The following is a 21,513-nucleotide window of genomic DNA, read 5'->3' as shown; positions in this document are numbered from 1 at the left end:
AGGGTGGAGGTTGCGGGAACCCACGGTGCAGTCAGGCAGCGAGGAACCAGTGAGCATGGCTACCCGCAGTAAGCGCCATCTTGGAGCAAGGGAAGTCTTCACCCTGGCTCAACAAGCCCATGCCCGGGGTTTTGTGGATCAAGGAGGTCCACTAAAATCCACGTGATGGCCACCAACTGCCCCAGCCACTGCTCAGCGCTGGGCCATCAGTTAAGAGACCGGTTGGGAAGGGTAAAAGGCTGTTTAATGTCAGACCAAGTTGAGCTCACAAAGAAACCGCCTTCCACCGAATGAAGATGCTAACAAGGTTACTCTGGTTTTGTTGGTTTTTTTCCTTTTTAATATTCACAATTTCTCTTCTACAAAGTTCTGTACAGGTGACTATACAGGAAGGAACCCCATCAACTGTCGGCATCAGTAATCCTCACTGGTGGCTCACCATTTATAAGGAAGACATCATTCCACGCACGGCGCAGGGACTCTCGTGGGTGCTCCCTGCCTTGTCTGCTAGCGGCCAGCCAGGAAGTCAGTGGTCACCCGCTGGGCCTCAGAGTGTGCAGGGGGCAATGCGCGCACCCACCCGACCGAGTCCTTCGCTGCATGAAGGGCAGGCGTCAGCCCACTTCCCCCGCTAGCCACTGCGAAAAGCGTGCGTAAGGCAATTGAATGGAGCGTCAAGGGTTCGTCTCGCTAATGCCAGAAACAACACTAGGACGAGGATTCCTAGCTTCATCCACCCGATGGGCCCCTGCGGCCTGGCCTCCAGGAGCAGGTGCCGCTGCCTTCACCCGTCAGAGGGTTATAACCTGGAACCGTAGGGAGGAAGTGGGTTAGAGGGCAGCCTAAGCCAGCACAGGGAATGGCACTCGGAAGGCTGAGACCTAGAGGATCAAAGTTCAAGGCCAACCTAGACAGAAAAGACCATGAGACTGCCCCCTCCCCCAACCATCTCCAATTAACCAGCTGGACTTGAAGCACAGCTCAAGTGGTAAAGTATCAGCTATGAGCAAGCCTGGTGAGAGTTTGAAGACCTGAGTTCAAGTCCTGGAACCAGTCCCCCACCCCTCCAAAAGGTCAATCATACTCATTATTAACCGTGGACCCAGATGGCAGGATCCCTCTATGTATTCCAGCTCTACAATCTAAGCTTTGCCTCCATTTATAGACCAACTGAAATAAAGAGAATCTTACACCCCACCCCTGCCTCAATTTTTAAGACTTTCTTTTGGTGCCAGTCCTGGGCTTGAACTCAGGGCCTAGGCGCTGTCCCTGAGCTGCTTTTGCTTGAGACTACCACTCTACCATCTCAGCTTTTTAGAAATAAGAATCTCATGGACTTTTCTGCCCAGGCTGGCTTCAAACCATGATCCTCAGATCTCAGCCTCCTGAGTAGCTAGGAGTACAGGTGTGAGCCACAGGCACTGGGCTTGCTCTTAGACCACTGATCCTCCTATCTCAGCCTTCAAAGTGCAGGCATGTATCCCTACGCCCAGCTAGATCATCTTACTTTTAAGAGGTAAAGAAACACATCCTATATGTGTGGAAAATTCTAAACGTCATCAATCATTGATTTGGTACTTACCCCCTCCCCGCAAAGGCTTTTTGTCAGACTTCCGTTTGGGGATGACAGACGATGTAGAAGGCTCAGGAGCGTTGTCTTCCTGTTGGAACATACACAGGCTTAAGAACCAATGTGAGCCGGGCGCTGCTGGCACACCTGTAATCCTAGCTACTCAGGAGGCTGAGAGCTAAGGATCATGGTTTAAAACCAGATCAGGCAGGAAAGTTCCGGAGACTCATCGCCAATGAACCATCAGAAAACCAAAAGTGGCACTGTAGCTTGAAGTGGTAGAGCACTAGCCTTGAGCAAAAGCAGCCTAGGTCTTGAGTTCAAACCCATGACCGGTCAAAAATAAATGAATAAAAAAATTAAAAATCAATGCAAACATACTCTTGGGACTGAGGGTATAGCTCTGGGACAGGGCACTTGTCTAGGATGCTAGAGGTCACAGGTTTAATTAATCCCCAGCAACACCACAACTGTAGCTACTTAGAAAACATGACCTGGGCCAGGTGTGGTATTACCTGAGGCTTTCTTGCATTTCCACGATAGCTTTTGCCCTCCTGCATGCTGTCCCACATTCCAATCTTCTGTCTCCGCCTCTCTTCTTCAAGCTGAGAGAGAATCCCACATTAGACAACATTCAGAAGCTACCGCTGTTCCCAAAGATGCCAATTCTGACAATTCTTTTCTTTTTAAATTAAAAAAAAAATCCTTAAGTAGTTATACCATGTAGAAATGTTCCCTAAAGCCCAGCACTGGTGGCTCCCACCTATTATCCTAGCAACTCAGGAGGCCAAGATCTGAGGATTGAAGTCCTTGAGATGCTCATCTCCAATTAACCATCAAAAAGCTAAAAGTGGAAGGGCGGCTCAAGTGGTAAGAGCACCAGCTTTGAGCGGGGAGGAGGAGAAGCCATGTGGGGGTTCTAAGGCCCTGAGGTGAAGCCCCAGTCCCTGGACACCAAAATAAAACAAAAGTTCCCCAAACAAATCTTTGCCCTCATTTTACTCAGAAAAGCTGCTGTACAAAGCCAGGTGTGGTGAGACACAGCTGGAATTCTAGCACTCAGGAGGATCACGAGTTCAAGGCCAACTTTGGTTATGGTATAGGAAGACAGGCTCAGACACCAAAGGAAAGGAAGGGAGGAAGGGAGGGCGGGGAGGGGAGGGGAAGGAAAGGGAGAAGAAATGAAGACAGGCCCTCAAGACCTTTTGCTGTATACACTGTGTGTGAAGCAGAATGAGAACAGGGCGCCGTGGAGCTCCCCTCACAAGGAGGGGGCTTTGGTTGTGGAAGAACTCTTGGAGCACCAGGCGTGGCCAGCAGGCCAGCCTTGTCACCTGGGGACAGCTGCTTAACTGTGCTGGGTTCCAATTCCAGGGCCAGTGTGTGTGTGTGTGTGGAGTGTGTGCAGCCACAGCAGCACGCACCTGCCTCAGCTTTTCCCTGTGCTTTTCCACTTGCGCGTTGAGTTCTTCTTGCATCCTCAAACGGGCAGCTGCTAGGGCCTCTTGTCGTTTAACAACCACATCAGGTTCTAAGATATCAAAAAAAGAGATGGAAGGCACAATGCAAACGGGACCAATCCTGAGTCATCAGAGCTACGAATGCCAACCAACCCCAGGTTTTACATGAGCAGTCCTATACTTCTGCACATGCTCTGCTGCTCACGGTGACAGAAGACTGTCCTTCCATCACTGTCCTTAGCTTTACCTATATATTTATCTCTCCAGAGGCATTCTAGGCACCTTATGGCAATGCTACTGCAGAATGTCTGGGGTAGTGGCCCTGTTACTGAAATCTAAGTGCTTCCCTGGCCACTGAGAGATTCTATTATCCAGCGTGGCGACCTCACTTGGAGCCAGTCTATAAGGTCTCCAAACAAATAAAAGTTTTCTGAATGAAACTTGCCAGGCACCTGTAGCTCACACCTGTAATAGGATTACAGTAGTTAGGAGCTACTCAGGAAGGCCAGATCTGAGAATTGCAGTTTGAAGCCAGCCCAGGCAGGAAAGCCTGTTTATTTCCAATTAATTACAGCCAGAAGCAGGGCTATAGCTCAAGTGTGAGAGTGCTAGCCTTGAGCAAGAAAGCTCAAGAACAGGTCCAGGCCCTGAATTCAAGCCCCCAGGAATCCCCCTTCCCAGCAACACACACAGTTCTCTAAATCTTTACCAATCACTTCACTAGCCCAGGCCTCTATCAGAAAGAAACGATTGACACTTTACTCTTGTTTCATAGAGAAGAAAGAAAAATCCTTCTGACTAGCATTTCTATAAATAACACTGGGCTGGTGGTTCTTACCTGCAATCCCAACTAATCAGGGGGTGGAAATTAGATTGAGGTTTAAGGCTGGCAATAGCCAAGTTAGCAAGATTGCTTCTCAACCAACTAGCTGGGTGCAGTTTTTTTTTTGGTCGGTGGTGGGGCCTGAACTCTGGGCCTGGGTGCTGTCCCTCAGCTCTTCAGCTCAAGGTGGCAAGGGTGCAGTTCTTTATACCTGTAATCCAGGCTACTACGGAGGATGCTAGTACAAGGCTGAAGCACATAACCCTATCTGAAAAATAACCTAAAACAAAAAGGGCTGGTGGAGTGGTTCAAGCGGCAGGCCATAAAGCTCTGTATCCCAGTACGGTAAAAAATTTAAAATAAATTAAAAAATGTGTTCCAAGACAACTTGTTTTGAGGTTTTGTTGGTCGTGGTGTTTGAACTCATGGTTTCTTCTTTGCTCAAGGCTAGTGCCGTATCACTGAACCACAGTGCCACTTGATTTTTCTGAGTAGTTTATTAGAGATAAGAATCTCATGGACTTCCCTGCCTGGGCTGGCTTTGAAGCCAGATCCTCAGATCTTGGCCTCCAGCTCTCAACCTCCTGAGTAGCTGGGAATTACAGGCCCTGCTTAACAAAGTTTTCACTCAACTTCAATAAGGGAAGTCTATATCTTTGTGTTTGTACTTCCTTTCCTGGCCACACCCACAAAGGGTAGCTTCCAGCTGATAAAAGACTGCCCTATGACACAGAAGTTTCCCAGACAACCAAATGTAATTGGAATTCAGCTCCCACCCCCTTAAGGATGGGGGGGGGGAATACTGGGGTTTGAACTCAGAATCTTATAGTCTACCCACCCCCCCTTGAATGACTCAATCAGCCCTTTTTTTTGTTTTGTTCTAGGTTATTTTTTAACTGGGGCCAACCTCATACCACAGTCCTCCTACCTGTGCCTCCCCAGTTGCTAGGATTCCAGGTACACAGGAGGTGGATATGAAAACCCGCAGCAGACATTCTATTCACCTGTCACGGTTCTAGACGGAACCCATTATGTGGACCCACCAAGTACAAAGAACTCGCCAAGCTCCAGTTCTAATTCATCTTAATATTAAAGCCACTCAAAATATGTGCAGCATCAGGTAGCTTTTCCAGACTCATTAAAATCTCTGAAACAAACCAGAAAACCACTATACGTACAACCAAACCCACTTCAGAGGCATAAACGCCCTCAACCGTGTTCTTGCTACTTTTGACAACAGACTAAGTTCTAAACGTCCAAAGCAGGTGCAGAGACCCGCCCACATTTCTATGTCAGGCACTAACCGACAGCGGCCTCCGCTTGTTCCAGCTGCCTCTGCCTCAAGGCCCTCAAACGAGTGGAAAGTTTCTGGATGACCACGTAGAGGACGATGCAGCTGAAGAGGATGTACCAGCCATAGGTGGCCAGCAGGGAGCCCACTGGGGGGTAAAAAAAAAAAAAAAGGTTTCAGAAACTAAAAAGGACATGTCTCAATTGAACTCCAGCAAGTTCAAGGTGCGCAGCTCCACTTTCCAGAGGAGGAAACGATCTGTCAACTCGCTCCTCAAGAGGCTGTAATCTGAGGATCGCAGACAAATCCGTGAAACTCATCTCCTGTAGAGCAGCAAACAGCCGGAAGTGGAGATGTCTCTAGAGGCAGCCCTTCAGTGAAAAAGCGGAGCACACAGAAGAAAAAAAAAAACTAAAGAGCACTGAATTGGGGTACTTCTCAACCATCTGGAGGGCGGGGCACAGCAGCTGGGGTTCTGGAAGACGAAGAAGAGTTTCCCCGACAGGGGTGACAGCAGAGGGCGTGAGGGGGAGAAGGGGGGGCTGGAGGGAAATGCCGGGGCGTTCCGGGGTCTGCCCCCGGAAGGCCTGGCGGCACCCAGAGCAAAGGACCCCGGAGGGCAACGTCCACTCGGGGTGCAGGCCGCACCCCACCCCAGGCCTTGCCCGAGCCCGGCGGCCGGCCAGGCCTCCCTAATTCCCGCCCCGAAGCGGCGGAGGTCGTCCCACCGATCATGGCGGCGCCCCGAAGGCCGGCGGCGCGCGGGCCGCGGGCCGCGGCTCACCCGTGGCGTGAAGGACGCGGAGCCCCTCGGTCTCCAGGGCCGGTCGCGCGGACAGCTGCTCTCCGTCCGCTTCCATGGTGGCGACTGGCGCCCGGCCCGGCCCGCGTCGCCTTCAGCCAACACTTCCGGTCCGTAGTTACGTACACGTGGCACGCCCGACGCGGCCCTGCTACCAACCAATAGCGATTGACTCCGCCCCGACGCTCGGCCAGTGGCTGAGAGGGAGCGGCAGTGGGAGGGCCTAGGCAAGGCGGACCGGAAGCTGGTTTTGCATTCCCTGGCGAGCTGGGGGTGGGTTCATGATTCCCGGGAGTTACCGCGGTGGGCGGGTCGTTGGCCTCAGATTTCCGACCGAGTCGGTCATCGCGCACTGATTGGACGGCGAGGTGAGGCGGTCTGGAGCCTCCGAGGACCAGACTGGCGCCCTCACCCGTGCCCGGGCCTTTTCGGTGTCTGGGCTGGTAGATCGGCGACCCCAGCCGGGCAGCGTTGCACGAAGGCACCAAACACAAAAGATGACACTTTCTTCCTATTTTCCGGCCAAAAAAGTCCCCAGCAGTCGGGAGGTTTTGATCCCGAACCTGTTGGAAAGGAATCGCCACCTCCGTGTCTCCGGCTTTGGGTGGAGCCAAACTGTCACCAGATGTCATTGTTTATAGCAGTGTCAGGTGACCTCTGCCAGTCCTGGCCTTCCTCCACCCCCACCCGCCACTTAGGTGGGAACTGTAACCACCCTATCTGAATTAGAGCTGGAGGGTCTTGAGAGTTCAGACACAAGCCAGTTCCCAGGACGGACCCTTCCTTCACCATGCACGCAGGGCCTGGATGCTTTTAGCGTTGTCACTCAAGGCTGGCGCTCTACCGATCTGAACCACAGTTCTACTCCCTGCTTCTTGGTGGTTAATTGAAAACCAGAGTCTCACATTCCTGCCCAGTCCGGCTTTGAACTGTGATCCTTAGATCTCAGCCTCCTGAGTGGCTAAGAGTATTGGCACAGGAGTGCCCAGTAAGGCTTGAATGTAATCTTAAAACCCTCAGCGCAGACACTTCCTGTCTGGAATTAGTTTCATATGGCTTGGCAAGAATCTTGCTCCTGTGCCCATCATAGTGACCCTGCCTGGTTGACCCAGATGTGAAACAAGAGCCAGCATCCATTGCTGGCTTGTGGAGTTTCTCAAAGGGCACCTCAACGCCCGTTGTCATTCAAGTGCTCCCCAGTGTGCTCAAGATGGCCCTTGGCTTGAAGTGTATTCCTAAACCTGGGTGATTTAATCCCATTTTATATTAATGGTATTGAGAAAATCTATCAGGTGGAGCCTACAGGAAATGAGTGTGCTATAGCACATGTACAATGACACATATATACTCCACTGTGACAAGATACAGCCAAGAGGCCTTCTAGAGCCTGCACCACACAAATTGGGCTTCCATCTGTCAAAACTGTGCTAAATAAATCTCTTTTCTACTGGGAGAGAGCAGAGGTGACATTGTCCCAAAAGAAATGTACACTTACATATATGTAAGTGTAACCCCTCTGTACAGCACCTTTATAACAATGACATAATAGATCTCTTTTCTTCACAGAATTAGTCTGCCTCAGGTATTTCCTTGTATTATCTGAAAATGAATGGCAAGTTAATGGAGACTTCTATTGAAGGACTGGAGTTCATAGGCCATGGCAGAGAAATTCCTGCAATCTCCTCTTCACTGTGTCAGTCAAATCAGGATATTGGACAGCTACTTCACCGTGGCTTCTCAACAGCCAGAGCCACTCAGTAAGGTAACTCATAAAACTGGACCCTTACTCTTTGTGGGGGGGCTGGGGTTTGAACCCAGGACCTTATCCATGCTTAGCATGCACTGTACCACTGACACAAGCTCCAGCCACAAGGGAAAGCCATTGTCCTACCTAAGAGCAGGGCCCGTGGGAGGAAAGGCAGTCTATGCACACGGCCTCTCACTGGCGACACTGACAGCCCACCATGGGGCACTCAAACCCGAGGCTTCGCAGAAGATACTGCTCCTTGCAGCTCTCCTCCTAGTCAGACCACGGGGAGCATTCTTCACGAGGCCAGCTTATCAGGTTATATTTAGTCTCCAAAAGACCATTCTGGAATATTTAGAAGTGTTCTTCATACTTAGACTCACCAAAGGACTTTAAAAATCAAACCGAGGAAAATGGAATGTGGAGAGGGGCCCAGGGCACTGGTACTTTACAGACCCTTCCTATGAGGCCAGCACACGAGGAACACAGAGCCTCTAGGAGCTGGGGCAAGCATGCCTTAGCCTGCCCAGCAGGGAGCCCCGTCTCCGCCCCCCAAACCCTCACACAAGCTGGAGGATGCCGCCCCTCCCTCACGTGCCACCACCCAACCAGCAGAGTCTTAGACTTACAATGCAAACATCCATGCATGGCAAGGACGCCCAGCTAGATGCCATCCTCCCACATGCAAACTGCGATGATGGAGCACCACACTGACGCTTGCTATGTATGTGACTTTTATTTTCACTATTTGTAGAAAACTGACATTTACGTTTCCAAACATAGCACCCCCCCAAAAAAAAAAAAATCAGCAGTTTAAAGTGTTTCAATAATGCTGATAGATTTCACTTTGCTGCCACAAACCCTCATTCCAAAACCAAGACTTGTCCAGGACAGTTTATCGCTCACGACCCGTTTGCAACAGTGTCTTCCTCCATCTCTTCTTCACCATCATCGGTGGGCCCTGCAGAAAACCACACGGCAGAAGTCATGCTAGTTCTATGGCTCCTGGGTGCCAGGCACTGGAGAGGTACAGAAAGACCCAGTACCAGCAAAAATCAAAACCAAAGACTTTCTCATAGCATTCTTGACCACAGCACCTGAATTGTTTGAAGTACAAAGACCAACAGGGTTTTCTGACCTGATCTGCGTTCTCTGCCAGGGATCTGCCCAGACTGCAGCAATCCTTTGAGCCTCTCCACTTCAGCCAGAGTTGATGCGTTGGCTATAGCATTCTGGAAGAAACCACAGAGACGGACAATTAGTTGCAATCGTCTATGTACCGTCTGCAAAATGCCCACAGAAGTTCACAGCAACTTTTCCACAGAACATTACACAGTGCTGAACTGGGGGAAAGGCTTTATTGGCCTATTGCAATCAGTCTAGAAACAGTATGCCATGATAACTAACCATTCAGTGATAAATGTATCCTGGGAAAATGAGAAAGACTTTTTTCACTCCAATGCCCTCAGTTCAACTAGCTTGTGCAATGAATTCAAATCAAAGTCCCAACAAATTTCAGGGTAATTTCTCTCCTAGAAACACAGCTGATCCACTTGGAGTGGGCAAAGGAGTGCACATGGCTCAGACCTTGGCGACTGTCCTGTGTATCCCGATCTCTCCTTCCCGCTGTGGAACAGGAAACAGAAAGAATACAAAATCACCTTGATTGCTTCCACATCTCCTGGAGATGGGCCACCTTTCTTTTTGTCAGTTGGCAAACCAGCACCTGGATTAAAGCTTGGGAGGGAGAAAGAAGATACTGTTAAATCCCAACTCTTGCAAGTTGCTTCTCTTTTACTTTCAAAAAGGTACTTTTGAAAGTAATAAAACCAGTGTAGTATCTTATCTTTGTTAACAAACTGATACAAGAACTCTCTCCTTCAGAAACACCTCTAGACTCCTCTTCCTCCAGAGAAAGCCCAACTGCACACAATAATGCATGAAGATGAAAACCAGGAAAGATTTGCTTTGCTAGCTGGGGTAGAAATTTCACGTCAAGGATGGACTAGGGGTCGTCACAGACCACAAATGCCCGAATTTAGTACTGCATTCATGAATGCAGTTTTCCCTTCAATTTTGTAGGCAGTGTTTCTGAAGGTGAAGTAGAGTTAAGTTGGATATCCGTGTCTTACGTTTTGCTTCTCCTGGCAATATCCTTTGCAAGCTGTGCACCCCGTTTGCCCTTGAACATTTTCTCTGCTTCCTGACGCTCCTACAGCAACACCATACACAGAGTTAATGCAAACGGGAATACCACATGCCCTGAGATGCATTCCTCAGAAAATATGGAAGAACTACTCCTTAAGCACCTGGGACTGGAGAAAACACCAACAAGCCCATCTCAAGCTAGAAGACCCAGTGGTCATGGCCCCCCGTGTGAGCTCCTGAGGTGAGCTCCCTCTCCTAGCCAATAAGGGACTCAAAGAAACAAAGAAGGGAAAGAGAAAATAGACCCCCAAGAAGAAATAAGCCACCCTGTCAGAGTTGCTCAGAAGTGGATTCTAGTGAACTCTACATTTCCTTGGGAAATGTAGCTAAGCAGACAACCCAGCCCGTGGCTCTTAACATTTTGCCAACACTGCAATGGCCCAATGCAAGAGTATCAATTCAAAGCCCTGCCATAAGCTCCGCATGAGAAAATTTACTTAATATTTTCTTTCCCATGCACTAAATGATCAGCTACTAGATTAGGCAAATTAGTAACAAAAAGATAAAGAAAATCACACAACTCAACACTGACTAAAAACCAACAGAATATGACTTACTTTTAATTTTACTTTCTGGAAATCGAGGACTCGAACCTGCGGGACTTTGTAGATGACGTACAGTCTGTAATGCTTCTTATTTGTGACAGGGTTTCTTAGGATGCTAGGAGAAAAGGAAGCACACAATACCAACCCTGGTCATGGCACTGCACTTGAAAACTCCATCTGAACGGCAAGTGTCTGTCCCTGAAGGAGAATCCACCAGCCTTTCTGCTACCAAACACCACTGAGGAAGCATTTTCAACATTTGGTTTGGAAGGGACTTGTTATAAACTGATTGCCTTAAAGTTAAGGTTAATATAGGTGCTATTTTAAGGACTTCCCTTTTTAAATTTCATACCTTAGATACGTCAGTGATTTGAGAGATGCCAAAGGGTCCAGATCCCCCTGTAAAAACAAGGGCCGCCTGGTAAGCATGCAGACACCACAGACTACCCATTTCTTATCTTGACACGGAGACTGCCTTGAGAGCAAGGGCCCCACCAGCTTTTATTTTCTCTGCCCTGACATCTAGCTCACAACCAATGCTTAACCAGCTTCTATGGAACACACTGGTGACAACACCTGCACTTCTCTCAGTCTGGTATTAACTCTGGCTCAACATCAACTTCCTGTGGCATTCCTGCAATGGCAAGGCACAATGAATGATTCTGAAAAGAAACCAATGTGAGAGCTAGTATGTTTGGAGCAAGGTATTACGTGGAGAACCTCCGGCCAGGATCTTGATGCAATGTCATACCTCCCAAGTGCCTACAAGAGTGGGCTGTCTTTGGGAAAAGTAACTTTTATGCTAGGACCTCCCAATGCTCATCAAGTAACTTTACGCAAGGTCAAGGTGAACAGAATTAGGACAGACGGACACAGGTACACGGACACACGGACACACGGACACACACACACACACACACACACACACACACACACACACACACACACACACACACACACACACACACACACACACACACACACACACACACACACACACACACACACACACACCAGAGCAAAACAAAATAGACACAGGATAGTATTTGATACTGAAGCTAGGACAGCAAAAGTAAAACTTGATGGTCAATAACGACAACCAAACTACGGAAAAGCTATGTAAGTAGACGGAGTATGGACAGCACCAAAAGTTCTAGACTTGCTGGTGATGGCTTTCCTGCAAGCAGCAGCCAGGGGAAGGTACTGAGGCACATGGTAAAGATGAAAACTCCCAAACGGGAAAACAGCTTCTAGACCACATGAAAGCACTAACAATAAAGACTCACAAATTAAGCTGCACTTAAATTAGGAACGTCACCCTAACAATTCTAAGGTAAGCCACAGTAGAAAAAGTACCTGCAAGATGTCTGGCATGGCAGCTCTGGGTACACACACACACACACACACACACACACACACACACACACACACATACACACACACACACACACACACACACACACACACACGTCTGGCATGGCAGCTCTGGGTACACACACACACACACACACACACACACACACACACACACACACACACACACACACACACACACACACACACACACACACACACACACACACACACCCAACTGAAAACAAAAACACCATAAAGCAAAACAATTCCCAATACACACACACACACACACACCCCAACTAAAAACAAAAACACTATAAAGTAAAATAACCCTGAATCAAGACCCAGATTCTGAAATAATGAAGCAAAAGACAAAAATGATCATTCTCTGTGAAATTTTCTGGGCTGGGCTGTAGCTAGCCTACCAAGTATGAGGCCCTGAGTGAAAGCAAAACCAATTATTTTTCTCAACTTTTGCAGTTTCCCTAAGAAGCACACAAGTGCTTTAACCCTATCCCTCAAAAACATCTCTCTGCCCCCATCCCACCCCTGCCCAACTCACCAGTTCCACAAGACTGTTGTTGGTGAGAATGAGTTCTGTCAGACAGGGCAGAGCCTGGTCAAGCCCCTCACCTATGCGGCTAAAAAAATGACAAAAGGCTCTTAGTAAGAGTAAGCGAACAATGAAGCAGGCTCCATCTTCAGAGGCTCTCAGACACATTGCACAGCTTGCCCCTGTAGTCCCAGCCACAGGCTGAATGAACACGCAGTGATTTTAGCATCCTCCTGGCCCTCTCCCCAGACACACTAACAAAGGTGGGGGGTCCCAAGCAGAAGAAACAGCTCAGCATACCTCATGACCTTTGACTCCATATGCACAACTTAGTTTTTTTTTGTTTAATTATCTTTTATGAGTTAATGACTTTTTAAAAAAAAAATGTGGTCCTGAGGAATTGAACCCAGGGCCTCATGCATGCTAGGCAAACATTCTACTACTAAGCTACAATCCCAGTCTCTCACAGCTTAGTTTTAAAAGTATACCATACTAAAAGAGAATAGTGAATCTATGAAAACGATTATCTCCAAATCCCCCAACTTACCACCTAATACTTGTTTATAAAACTCCAATAACTTTCTCCAAGAAAATCTAGAGCTGATGAAGAGGGTAACAGAATCACAATTTCAAAAAATTATATCCTAAATATTAGCTGTGAAAAAATAACATTATGTACATATGTCCAGTGAAAAAGTTTGATTCATCCCTAAATTTTTGTACATTCACATCCTTTTATAGATCCCCTGACAACTGCTTTAGAAGCCTACATACATAGTAACATGTTTCCAATTTAAAGGACAGAATTCTTATGATTATAAAAATATAGGGGCTGGGAAGGTGGCTCAGTGGTAGAGCGCTTGCCTTGCATGCATGAGGCCCTAGGTTCGATTCCTCAGCACCACATAAGCAAAAAGAAAAAAAGCCAGAAGTGGCGCTGTGGCTCAAATGGTAGAGTGCTAGCCTTGAGCTTAAGAGCTGAGGGACCGCGCCCAGGCCCAAAGTTCAGGCCTCACAACTGGACCCCCCCCCCAAAAAAATACAAGATTTCTGAGAAAATAAATGGGAGACTGGCCCAACGCTAAATGAATTTCTGGGTCTTTATGGAAACGTGCTATTCACTTCTCAGGTCTTTACAAGAAGGAGGTGCACCACACCATTTATTCCAGGGGGAAAAAAAAATCCTCTCTACTGGCAGTCACTTACCATATTCTGTTGTTGTTCACTAATAAGGTCTTCAGTCTTCTCAACAAAGGAAAGCCATCCAGTTTCCTGATTTCATTGTCAGAAAAATCAATAGCATCGAACTGGTCTAAGGTAGCTCCTAGATTTTCTATGACAGGAATTTTATAACCTGTCAAATGGAGGGGAAACATACATGCAGGAGGTATTAATAATCAACAGGTCCCATAAAACAGCAGCAGCATTTTATTTCAAGGTAATTTGACTCAAAGCTTTCCTTTATGCAGGAAATATAGACCTATAGTCTTTGGATGTCAGACACTGTGCAAGGTATTGAAGATAGAAAACAAGAACCGGGATGTGATAAATTATACAGGACTCTGGGCATTCACACAGCGAGGTCAAAGGACACTCTTAGGAGGAACACTAAGTCAAATGCAATGCCTCTGATCATATAAAATATCCAAATGAATTCCAGGAAATGGGAACGCTTTTGTCTTATTGTCTTGCTTGTTTATGTGTCTTTGGGAGGGTGAGAGGGGCTAACAAATAGAGGGACAAAGGGTGAACAAATGCAGCAGCGGTATTCACTGGACATTCTGTTGAAAATGAATTACTCAACAGGTGGGTGGGGGCGGGAGGGGAAAAAACCAGGAGAGGGTGAGGGAAGGGGTGACATTACCTGATAATGTACCCCTCGGTGCATCACCTTCATAAATAACAATGATAATGGGTATATTTGCTAACAGTAATATTAATAACATATATTTATAAGAATCTTTACATGTATGATCACGATTCTAGTAACAGCCAGTGCCTAAGCGTTTGTTCAGCCACTGGAGCAGTTCTCCCACTGGCATTCCAACAGGCCGCATGGGTGGAATCCATCAGCAGGTGCTCAGGACATCACGGCTGGTCCCTTTACTTCACCTCTGCCAGCTCCAACCCAGAGCTGAAGGCTAGGGGCACATCACACAGTGGTGAATCACAGTGAACAATCCACTCACACACTGGTGTAGTTAAGTGCCTCATACCAGATGCTAAAAGAAATGAGCCCAAACAAAGTTCAAGTACATAATTGAGAACTGAAAGGTCTGCACCCAAGTATTATACCAAAATACGTGTTCTCAACATTACCTGTACTTCAGAAAGGTGTAGAAACCAATGTGTGCCCAGGGGGATGGGGAGAGGGGGCGCTGGCATCATAGCCTTCTACAAGAAACTTAATGCTAAGAAAAAGCCCCGGGATTCCCCAAAGCTCAGCAAGTACCCCAGCAGACAGCTGAGCACACAGGTGCATTTTCACTGTGGCTGCCTTGGCTACCATCACACAATCCACAATCTTATCCTAGAGGGGAGGGGAGTGGTAAGGAGAAGAGGGGAAGTTAGAGAACCAGAACGGAACTGTGTAAGGTCTTTGCACTTGCTCAGTTAATGGTTCTACCACTTGAGCCATGCCTCAACAGTGGCTTTAAAAAACAAAACAAAACAAAAAAACTCATTATATTTTGGAGACTAACTACAGTGGACTTTTCTGCCCCGCTGGCCTTGAACTGTGAGATCCTCTGGATCGTAGCCTGCTGACTACCTGGAAATAGCAGACGTGAGTCACTGGCCACCAGTCTGAGACAAGTTGCTGCGCAGATAAATGCACTTTCATTATATAACTAAGCCTTAAAGTAATACATCCAAACAACTGCAGGGCCTTGAGGAGTGGGGAAGAGATTCCACCATTGAACACCCAAGAGGTGAACACACAAGACTTGGCCAAACATTTCAATCTTGCAAAGGAGAAATAACTAGGTAACAAAATCTCCTGAGAACATAAATGCACCGGGTGTGGATAGCTCACCCCTGTCACCCTAGCTACTCAGGAGGCTGAGATCTAAGGACCTCAGACGGGGTAGGAAAGTCCGTGAGATTCTTCTGTTCAAATGGCCACCAAAAGTGGACCTGTGGCTCGAGTGGTAGAGCACCAACCTTGAGCCCCTTCTCCCCAACCCCCACTCCCCCACCAAAAGCTCAGGCCCAGAGCTCACGCCCCAGGATCGCACACACATACATACGTATACACACGCTCGAGCGCACCCACAACCAAGAGCATGATGGAGAGGAGGAGGGGGTGTGCGGAGAGAAACGGTCGCTTTTCTCCGGTGACTTCCTGGAAAAATACGGGGCCTGGGTGGGAGCATCACGGCTGCACCACCGTTTCCGGGCTCCCCGTCACTACTCACTAGGCGCTACGTGGAAAACCAAGTCCACAACCTGTGGGGGAGGAAGGCGGGGTGGGTCCGGGAGAGATCGAGGGAAGAGGGGGTGACACCGCTCGGAAGGAAAGGCACTCGTGAGGAAAGAGAAAAGAGACACACGTGGGACTCGAACTCACGCCCTCGGGTAACGCGCGTTCACCCGGGGGCCCCGCGATCGCCCGCAACCAGAGCCCCGGCCAGCCCCCGGGGGGGCCGGGGCGACGGGCGGACACGCCGCGGCGGGGGCCGGCCCCGCGCCCGGCCCCACGCGGGCCCCAGGCTCCGGCCCAGGCGCACGCGGCGGGGCTCCGGGGCCTCCCGCCCACCTGCCCGTCCGCCCGCCCGGGGCCCGCTCCGGCGCACCCCGCAGGTCCAGCTCGCGGTCCCGCACGGCGTTGGTGTACTGCGCCGCCTGCTCGATCAGCTCCGCCGTCAGCTTCACCATCCTGAGCCCGGCCGCCCGACTCACGGCCGCCGCCACACAGCCGCTACCCGCAGCCTCCCGCCAGAGCGCCGTCCCGGCGTGCCCCGCGCCCGGACGCTAGGACGCCGGGAAGGCGCCGGGCGGCACCGAGCGCAGCCCGCGAGTGCGCGTGCGCGGCTCGAGCGCCAGGCTGAAGCAATCGAGAGCCCAGCGCCGGCTTCTGAGCTCCGCAGCTGGGAAGGAGGCACCGCCCATTCAGGGAAGGGAACCAGGGTTAGAGCGTATCGATTGCCAGAATCTGATAGTTGTGTGGGAAAATGTTCTTAGGAAAGACTGAAGTTACTTGGGAATGACAGAATAGCATTGCAGTGTTATTACTCTCGAATTTTGCTCAGGAAATGTATTTTTGTTCCATACTCCACGCTTTCCTATAATTTTGCCTTGTGATTCAAAATTGTAAAAAACAAAACAAAACAAAAACGCCTTAGATTTACTTTAATTCCAGGAAGCGCCTGTAGGTGGAGCCCCTGAGTCAGAGACCCGGTTTTACTTAGCCCTTTTGCCGGGTTACAGACTCAGGCCTATAATCCTAGCTATTTGGGTGGCAGGTTTCAGAGGACTGTGGTTCAAGGCCAGCCCAGGCATAAAAGTTCAAGAGACCGAACCGAGGGTGGTGGGTGCCTGGCATCCCCAATCCCCATCCTTGGGCATAAAGCAAGACCCTGCCTAGAAAATAACATATGCAAAAGGAGGCTAGGGGAGTAGTAAGTGATGAATCTCTTTCACAGGAAGTATGAGGCCCTGCTCCCCCCCCCTCCCCCAATATATCAGAGAGAAGCCAGGCATGATGGTACACAGCTTTAATCCCATTAATGGGATGCTGTGACAGAGGGGTAAGTTGGAGGCGGACTTGGGCTATTTCTCAAGACCTGGTTTTTAATTTAATTTTTTTTGGGGGGGGGTCCGGTCATGGGGCCTGAACTCTGGGCCTGGGTGCTGTCCCTCAGCTCTTCAGCTCAAGGCTAACGCTCTACCACTTGAGCCACAGCCTCACTTCCAGCTTTTTTCTTTTTGCTTATGTGGTGCTGAGGAATTGAACAGGGCCTCAGGCATGCAAGGCAAGCACTCTACCACTGAGCCACTTTCCCAACCCCGTTGTGCAATTCTTTCTTGCAGGCTGTTCTGTGTATATTTGGTTTCTTTTTCCTTCCTTCCTTCCTTCCTTCCCTTTCCTTCCTTCCTTCCTTCCTTCCTTCCTTCCCTTTCCTTCCTTCCTTCCTTCCTTCCTTCCTTCCTTCCTTCCTTCCTTCCTTCCTTCCTTTCTTTCTTTCTTTCTTTCTTTCTTTCTTTCTTTCTTTCTTTCTTTCTTTCTTTCTTTCTTTCTTTCGTCAGTCGTGGAGCCTGAACTCTGGGCCTGGGCACTCTGTCCTTCAGCTCTTTAGCTGCCAACTAGTACTCTACCACTTGAGCCTCAGCCCCACTTCTGGCTTTTTCTGCTTATGTGGTGCTGAGGAATCAAACAGAGGGCCTCATGCATGCAAGGCAAGCACTCTACCACTGAGCCACCTTCCCAGCCCCTCTGTATATATGTGGATGGTTAGCAGTTTCCCTGGCCTCTACTCACTAGAGGCCAGATATCAGAAATGCCTCCAGACATTGCTAGAGTCCTCGGGGAAGGCAAGAGCCACTCCTAGCTGGGAATGAGGTTTTTGTTTTTATTTTTTAGTCAGTCGTGGGGCTTGAACTCAGGGCCTGGGCACTATCCTGAGCTTTTTCACAAGGGTAGTGCTCTACCACTTTGAGCACAACACCACTTCTGGTTTTCAATGGTCAATTGGAGATAAGAGTCTCATGGACTTTCCTGCCCTGGCTGGCTTCAAACCACAGCCTCCTGAGTAGCTAGGATTACAGGCGTGAGCCACCAGCGACTGGCTAGAGTGGTTTCTTGGTTTGTTTTTTACAAGATGTTCTCTGCCCTGGGATTTTAGTGCCTGGAGACATCATGGAAAGGCTAAGAGTCATCTGGCCGGCCATCAGTAAGGCTGGCCCAAAGTAATGGTGGGGATTTGGAGGGTGGTGCTGAACCCCAGGACCTCTGCTATTCTGTATAGGTAAACAACAGACCTAGGGAGGTTTGGGATTTGCAGAAGGAAAGCAGCAATAAGGCCAAGGCTGTGACTCCCTTTTCCCTCACAGCCTAGTTGCCTCCCATCTGGCTGGGCAGAAACTTCAGAATAGCCATGATTATGTTACTGTCTATTACTTCTGCCTTCACGTGTGTGTGCATGCACACATGTACACACATATGTGGCATGCTTATACTGGGGTCTTGAACTCAAGGCCTGGGTGCTGTCCCTTAGCTTTTTGCTCAAGGCTGGTGCTCTACCACTTGAGCCACAGCTCCATTTCTGGCTTTTTTGCTGGTTAACTGGACATAAGAGTCTCTCAGATTTGTTTGCCTAGGCTGGCTTTGAACCATGATCTTCAAATCTCAGCCTCCTGAGTAGTCAGGATTATAAATGTGAACCACTAGCCCCCAGGCTCTTATGAAAATGTTTTTCCTTGGGAACCTGGAAGGGAGGAGAGTGAAAGGGATGGATATGATCAAAATGCTTTATACATACATATGAAACAATATTGAAACCCTTTGAAATTATTGTTAAATTACTATTATTATTATTATTATTGTGTGTGTGTGTGTGTGTGTGTGCTGGTTCTGAGGCTTGAACGCAGGGCCTGAGTGCTGTCCCTGAGCTTTTTTTTTTTTTTTTTTTTTTTTTTGCACAAGGCTAGCTCTCTACTACTTGAGCAACATCTCCACTTCAGGCTTTTTAATGGGTTAATTTCAGATTAAGAGTCTCATGGGCCTGAATTCACCGATCTCAGCCTCCTGAGTAGTTAGGATTAAAGATATGAGCCACCAGCACCTGGCTTCCGTAAATGAAGAAAAGGAAAATAAAAAAAAATTCAAAAGCAAACATTTTTCAATTTCTAGATGTCCATTATGCTTAGTTGATGCAGAAAGCTGTCTCCCGTTAATGTCAGTGTGTTTAAATCATGTGACCTGTTGAGTATTTTCCTGCCTTTATTTCTGTAAATTCTGTCTCCCCCAAAGCAAAGAGTGCCTAGAAAGCAAGGTGAAAATTACAGGAGGCTTCCCCCACCCCCAAGTAAAGAGCCTGTAATATGCTTCATTTAATTGATAAAGTGCAAATTTGGGATTTGGTGGAAGGAGGCGTGTCTTGAGCAGATGTCCAGTGGTGGTGTGGGGAAATGGATCAAGCATCTGTGACACAGTACCCAACTCTGCAAATCGAGCATGCGCAGGCTTTCCTCAATGATGATCTCACCCGGGGTCTCCTGTGTCTGCAGCCCCAGGATTCTGACACAGCCAAGCTCCTGAGTTCACAGAAAAGCCACGTGGCGTGTTTGCCATGAGTGCAGGAACTGCGGGCAAACTGTCGCTTCATGAAATGGTTTGGCCCTGCATCCGGGGACTTTCAGCCTTTCCACCCGACTGGGCTTTGGTACTTCTAAAGGGGTCTCTTCGCCAAAGGTCATCCTATGGCTGGAACTCTGGGGTCCTCCACCCTTTTTATTAGAACCACCTCTGCTAAAGCTGGGAGCCCCTCCATGTGAGGACATTAAGTACACCCCCAAACCACAAAGCCATGTACATAGGATACACTGACCAGCCCCCCAAGTTTAACCTATTTTTGCCTTGGTAAGAATTACAGGTTCCTCTGCTATAGGAAGTTAAAGGCTTTTATTAATTTAGGATTAACATTGAATTTTGTCTCTGATTCCTTTTGTTCGGGGCGGGGGGGTTGTTGTGGGTTCAACAGACTGCAGCCGGCTTCTCTGCCAGCTCATAGGCGACAACGACGAAGATGATGACGAGGAGGCTAATACGTTGTCGTCAAAGAAGAAAGCGGGACAACACAACATCGAGAGACGAGGTCGCAAAGATTTAAGGCAAATGTTATTCCCATATTTGAGGTGGGGGCGGGGATCAAGCAGATCTGTGCATTTCAATGAAAATATATGAGATATTTGTCAGTAAAAATTAGAACATGTAGCTTATAAAATGCCTACACAGGTTTGGCAGAAATCGATCTTGCTGTGTCTTGTCGGCTTCTCGCTATACGCAGACACAGGAGCGTCCAGCAGGAGTTCGAATCTCCTGAGCACGGAGCCAGGTGAACTCGCAGATGCATTCATTCCATTCGCTGCACAGGGAGGCGTGACCTAGCGCTGCCTAGGCTGGCTTTCTGTTTCGTTGAGAGGGCGTTGCTTGGCCGGTCATCCGGGAATCTTCTGACTGGCCTCCCGGGGACTCTCCTCAGAAGCTTGTGAATCAGGTAGAGGTGGTTATCCAGGCCTGAGACACCAGGAAAACCCAGTCTGCACCGTGAGAAGGATCGTACCCAGAGAGGCCCCAACGCTGCATCCAGGGTTGGCCTGGCACCTTCTTGGCCACAGAGGAGCTGACTCTGCAGAAATGGGTTCCAGCCCCAGTGGTCATCTGACTTCTGCCCTGAAGCCCATTTCGTTGAACCGTCCCATCCAAGCATCCTCTGGGCCGCCCGAGAGCAAGCGATGCCCAGGGGAGGCGGTGGAGCGATCACCACGCTCACCCCAGGGTGCCTGGGTGCCCCCCCACCCCCTGTCCCGCTGGCCGGACCGCTGGCACAGCATCGTTCCTTCCGCTTTGGTCTTGAAGATTCAGTAAACTTAGGGTCCTAGAAGCTGTTCCAAAGCCAGAGCTGTGGATTCTTGGAATTCATGTTTGTTCCTTTGTTGGAAAGTTTTGCCAGAGCCTGGAAACCCCATGTCCCGAACCACCAGCCACTTGGTTGTCCCCCCGGGGATGTGTGGGAGTGCCCGGCTCGTGGGGAGATAAAGCTGTCAGGTGCAGGGGATCGCCCCTGGAACAAGATTCTGGCCGACAGTCTAGAGGACGGTGGACGGATGGGTAGGTGGACCCGGCAGCCGGCGGCGCCCCTACCCCGCCAGGAGGCAGGTGCGGCAGCAGAACTGGATGAAGAGCTTCCGCTCGCAGAGCCGGTTGGACTTCACCATCTCGCAGAAGGTCTCATCAGCTGGGGACCCCCGAGACCGGAAAAGCAGAGGAGGGAGAGTCAGACTCAGGGGGAGGGGGTGTCTGAATACTGCACCCCACTTTACAGGCACCAATCATGTGCCCGGCCAGGGGCACACAGAGCCCTGCCTGTAACTGTGCTTCACCAGATGACCCCTGGTGTGTGACCCAACTCCTGACCAGATGGGGGAGGGGGAGGCGG

General features: G+C 49.2%; 3 protein-coding genes and 1 long non-coding RNA gene across 5 annotated transcripts in view; 1 reads left to right on the top strand and 3 right to left on the bottom strand.

Moving 5' to 3' along the window:
• Positions 1-222: 222 nt before the first annotated feature.
• On the bottom strand, positions 223-6,055 carry Selenos (selenoprotein S). Its single transcript, XM_070043134.1, has 6 exons — positions 5,929-6,055; positions 5,158-5,292; positions 2,995-3,101; positions 2,086-2,175; positions 1,583-1,661; positions 223-806 (listed from the first exon to the last, which is right to left on the bottom strand). The coding sequence occupies exons 1-6, from the start codon at positions 6,002-6,004 to the stop codon at positions 730-732; spliced, it is 564 nt and encodes a 187-aa protein (XP_069899235.1). The 5' UTR covers positions 6,005-6,055; the 3' UTR covers positions 223-729.
• A 98-nt stretch (positions 6,056-6,153) lies between these two features.
• Positions 6,154-14,015, top strand: LOC138842026 (uncharacterized). Of its 2 annotated transcripts, none has more exons than XR_011376564.1 (3): positions 6,154-6,219; positions 7,513-7,708; positions 13,825-14,015. It is a non-coding gene; the product is annotated as an uncharacterized lncRNA (long non-coding RNA). The 2 variants fall into 2 exon arrangements; XR_011376563.1 differs by lacking the exon at positions 6,154-6,219 and adding an exon at positions 6,228-6,314.
• Positions 8,415-16,317, bottom strand: Snrpa1 (small nuclear ribonucleoprotein polypeptide A'). Its single transcript, XM_070043133.1, has 9 exons — positions 16,150-16,317; positions 13,562-13,709; positions 12,365-12,443; positions 10,799-10,845; positions 10,459-10,561; positions 9,826-9,905; positions 9,355-9,430; positions 8,832-8,925; positions 8,415-8,654 (listed from the first exon to the last, which is right to left on the bottom strand). Exons 1-9 carry the CDS (start codon positions 16,229-16,231, stop codon positions 8,596-8,598), a joined length of 768 nt encoding a protein of 255 aa, XP_069899234.1. The 5' UTR covers positions 16,232-16,317; the 3' UTR covers positions 8,415-8,595.
• A 3,644-nt stretch (positions 16,318-19,961) lies between these two features.
• Positions 19,962-21,513, bottom strand: part of Pcsk6 (proprotein convertase subtilisin/kexin type 6) — a 98,112-nt gene continuing 96,560 nt past the window's right edge. The window contains exon 23 of the mRNA XM_070042669.1: positions 19,962-21,312. Within this exon, the coding sequence (XP_069898770.1) occupies positions 21,215-21,312 (98 nt within the window). The 3' untranslated portion in view covers positions 19,962-21,214. The remainder of the gene's footprint in view (positions 21,313-21,513) is intronic.

The sequence above is a fragment of the Dipodomys merriami genome, unplaced genomic scaffold, assembly GCF_024711535.1.
Source record: "Dipodomys merriami isolate MVZ:Mamm:240054 unplaced genomic scaffold, mDipMer1.0.p SCAF_33, whole genome shotgun sequence".
Classification (NCBI taxonomy): domain Eukaryota; kingdom Metazoa; phylum Chordata; class Mammalia; order Rodentia; family Heteromyidae; genus Dipodomys; species Dipodomys merriami.
Note: the sequence above shows the minus strand (reverse complement) of the source record. Positions and strands in the feature narration are given on the sequence as shown.

Excerpts from the sequence above, each read along its gene's own strand:
- Selenos (XM_070043134.1), bottom strand. The coding sequence starts at position 6,004 with ATGGAAGCGGACGGAGAGCAGCTGTCCGCGCGACCGGCCCTGGAGACC. Across the intron at positions 1,662-2,085 it reads GAAATGCAAGAAAGCCTCAG|GAAGACAACGCTCCTGAGCC; the intron begins GTAATACCACAC and ends ATGTTCCAACAG. Across the intron at positions 807-1,582 it reads AAAGCCTTTGCGGGGAGGGG|GTTATAACCCTCTGACGGGT; the intron begins GTAAGTACCAAA and ends CTACGGTTCCAG.
- Snrpa1 (XM_070043133.1), bottom strand. The coding sequence starts at position 16,231 with ATGGTGAAGCTGACGGCGGAGCTGATCGAGCAGGCGGCGCAGTACACC. Across the intron at positions 12,444-13,561 it reads GTGAACAACAACAGAATATG|CCGCATAGGTGAGGGGCTTG; the intron begins GTAAGTGACTGC and ends TCATTTTTTTAG. Across the intron at positions 8,655-8,831 it reads TGGCAGAGAACGCAGATCAG|GGCCCACCGATGATGGTGAA; the intron begins GTCAGAAAACCC and ends GGTTTTCTGCAG.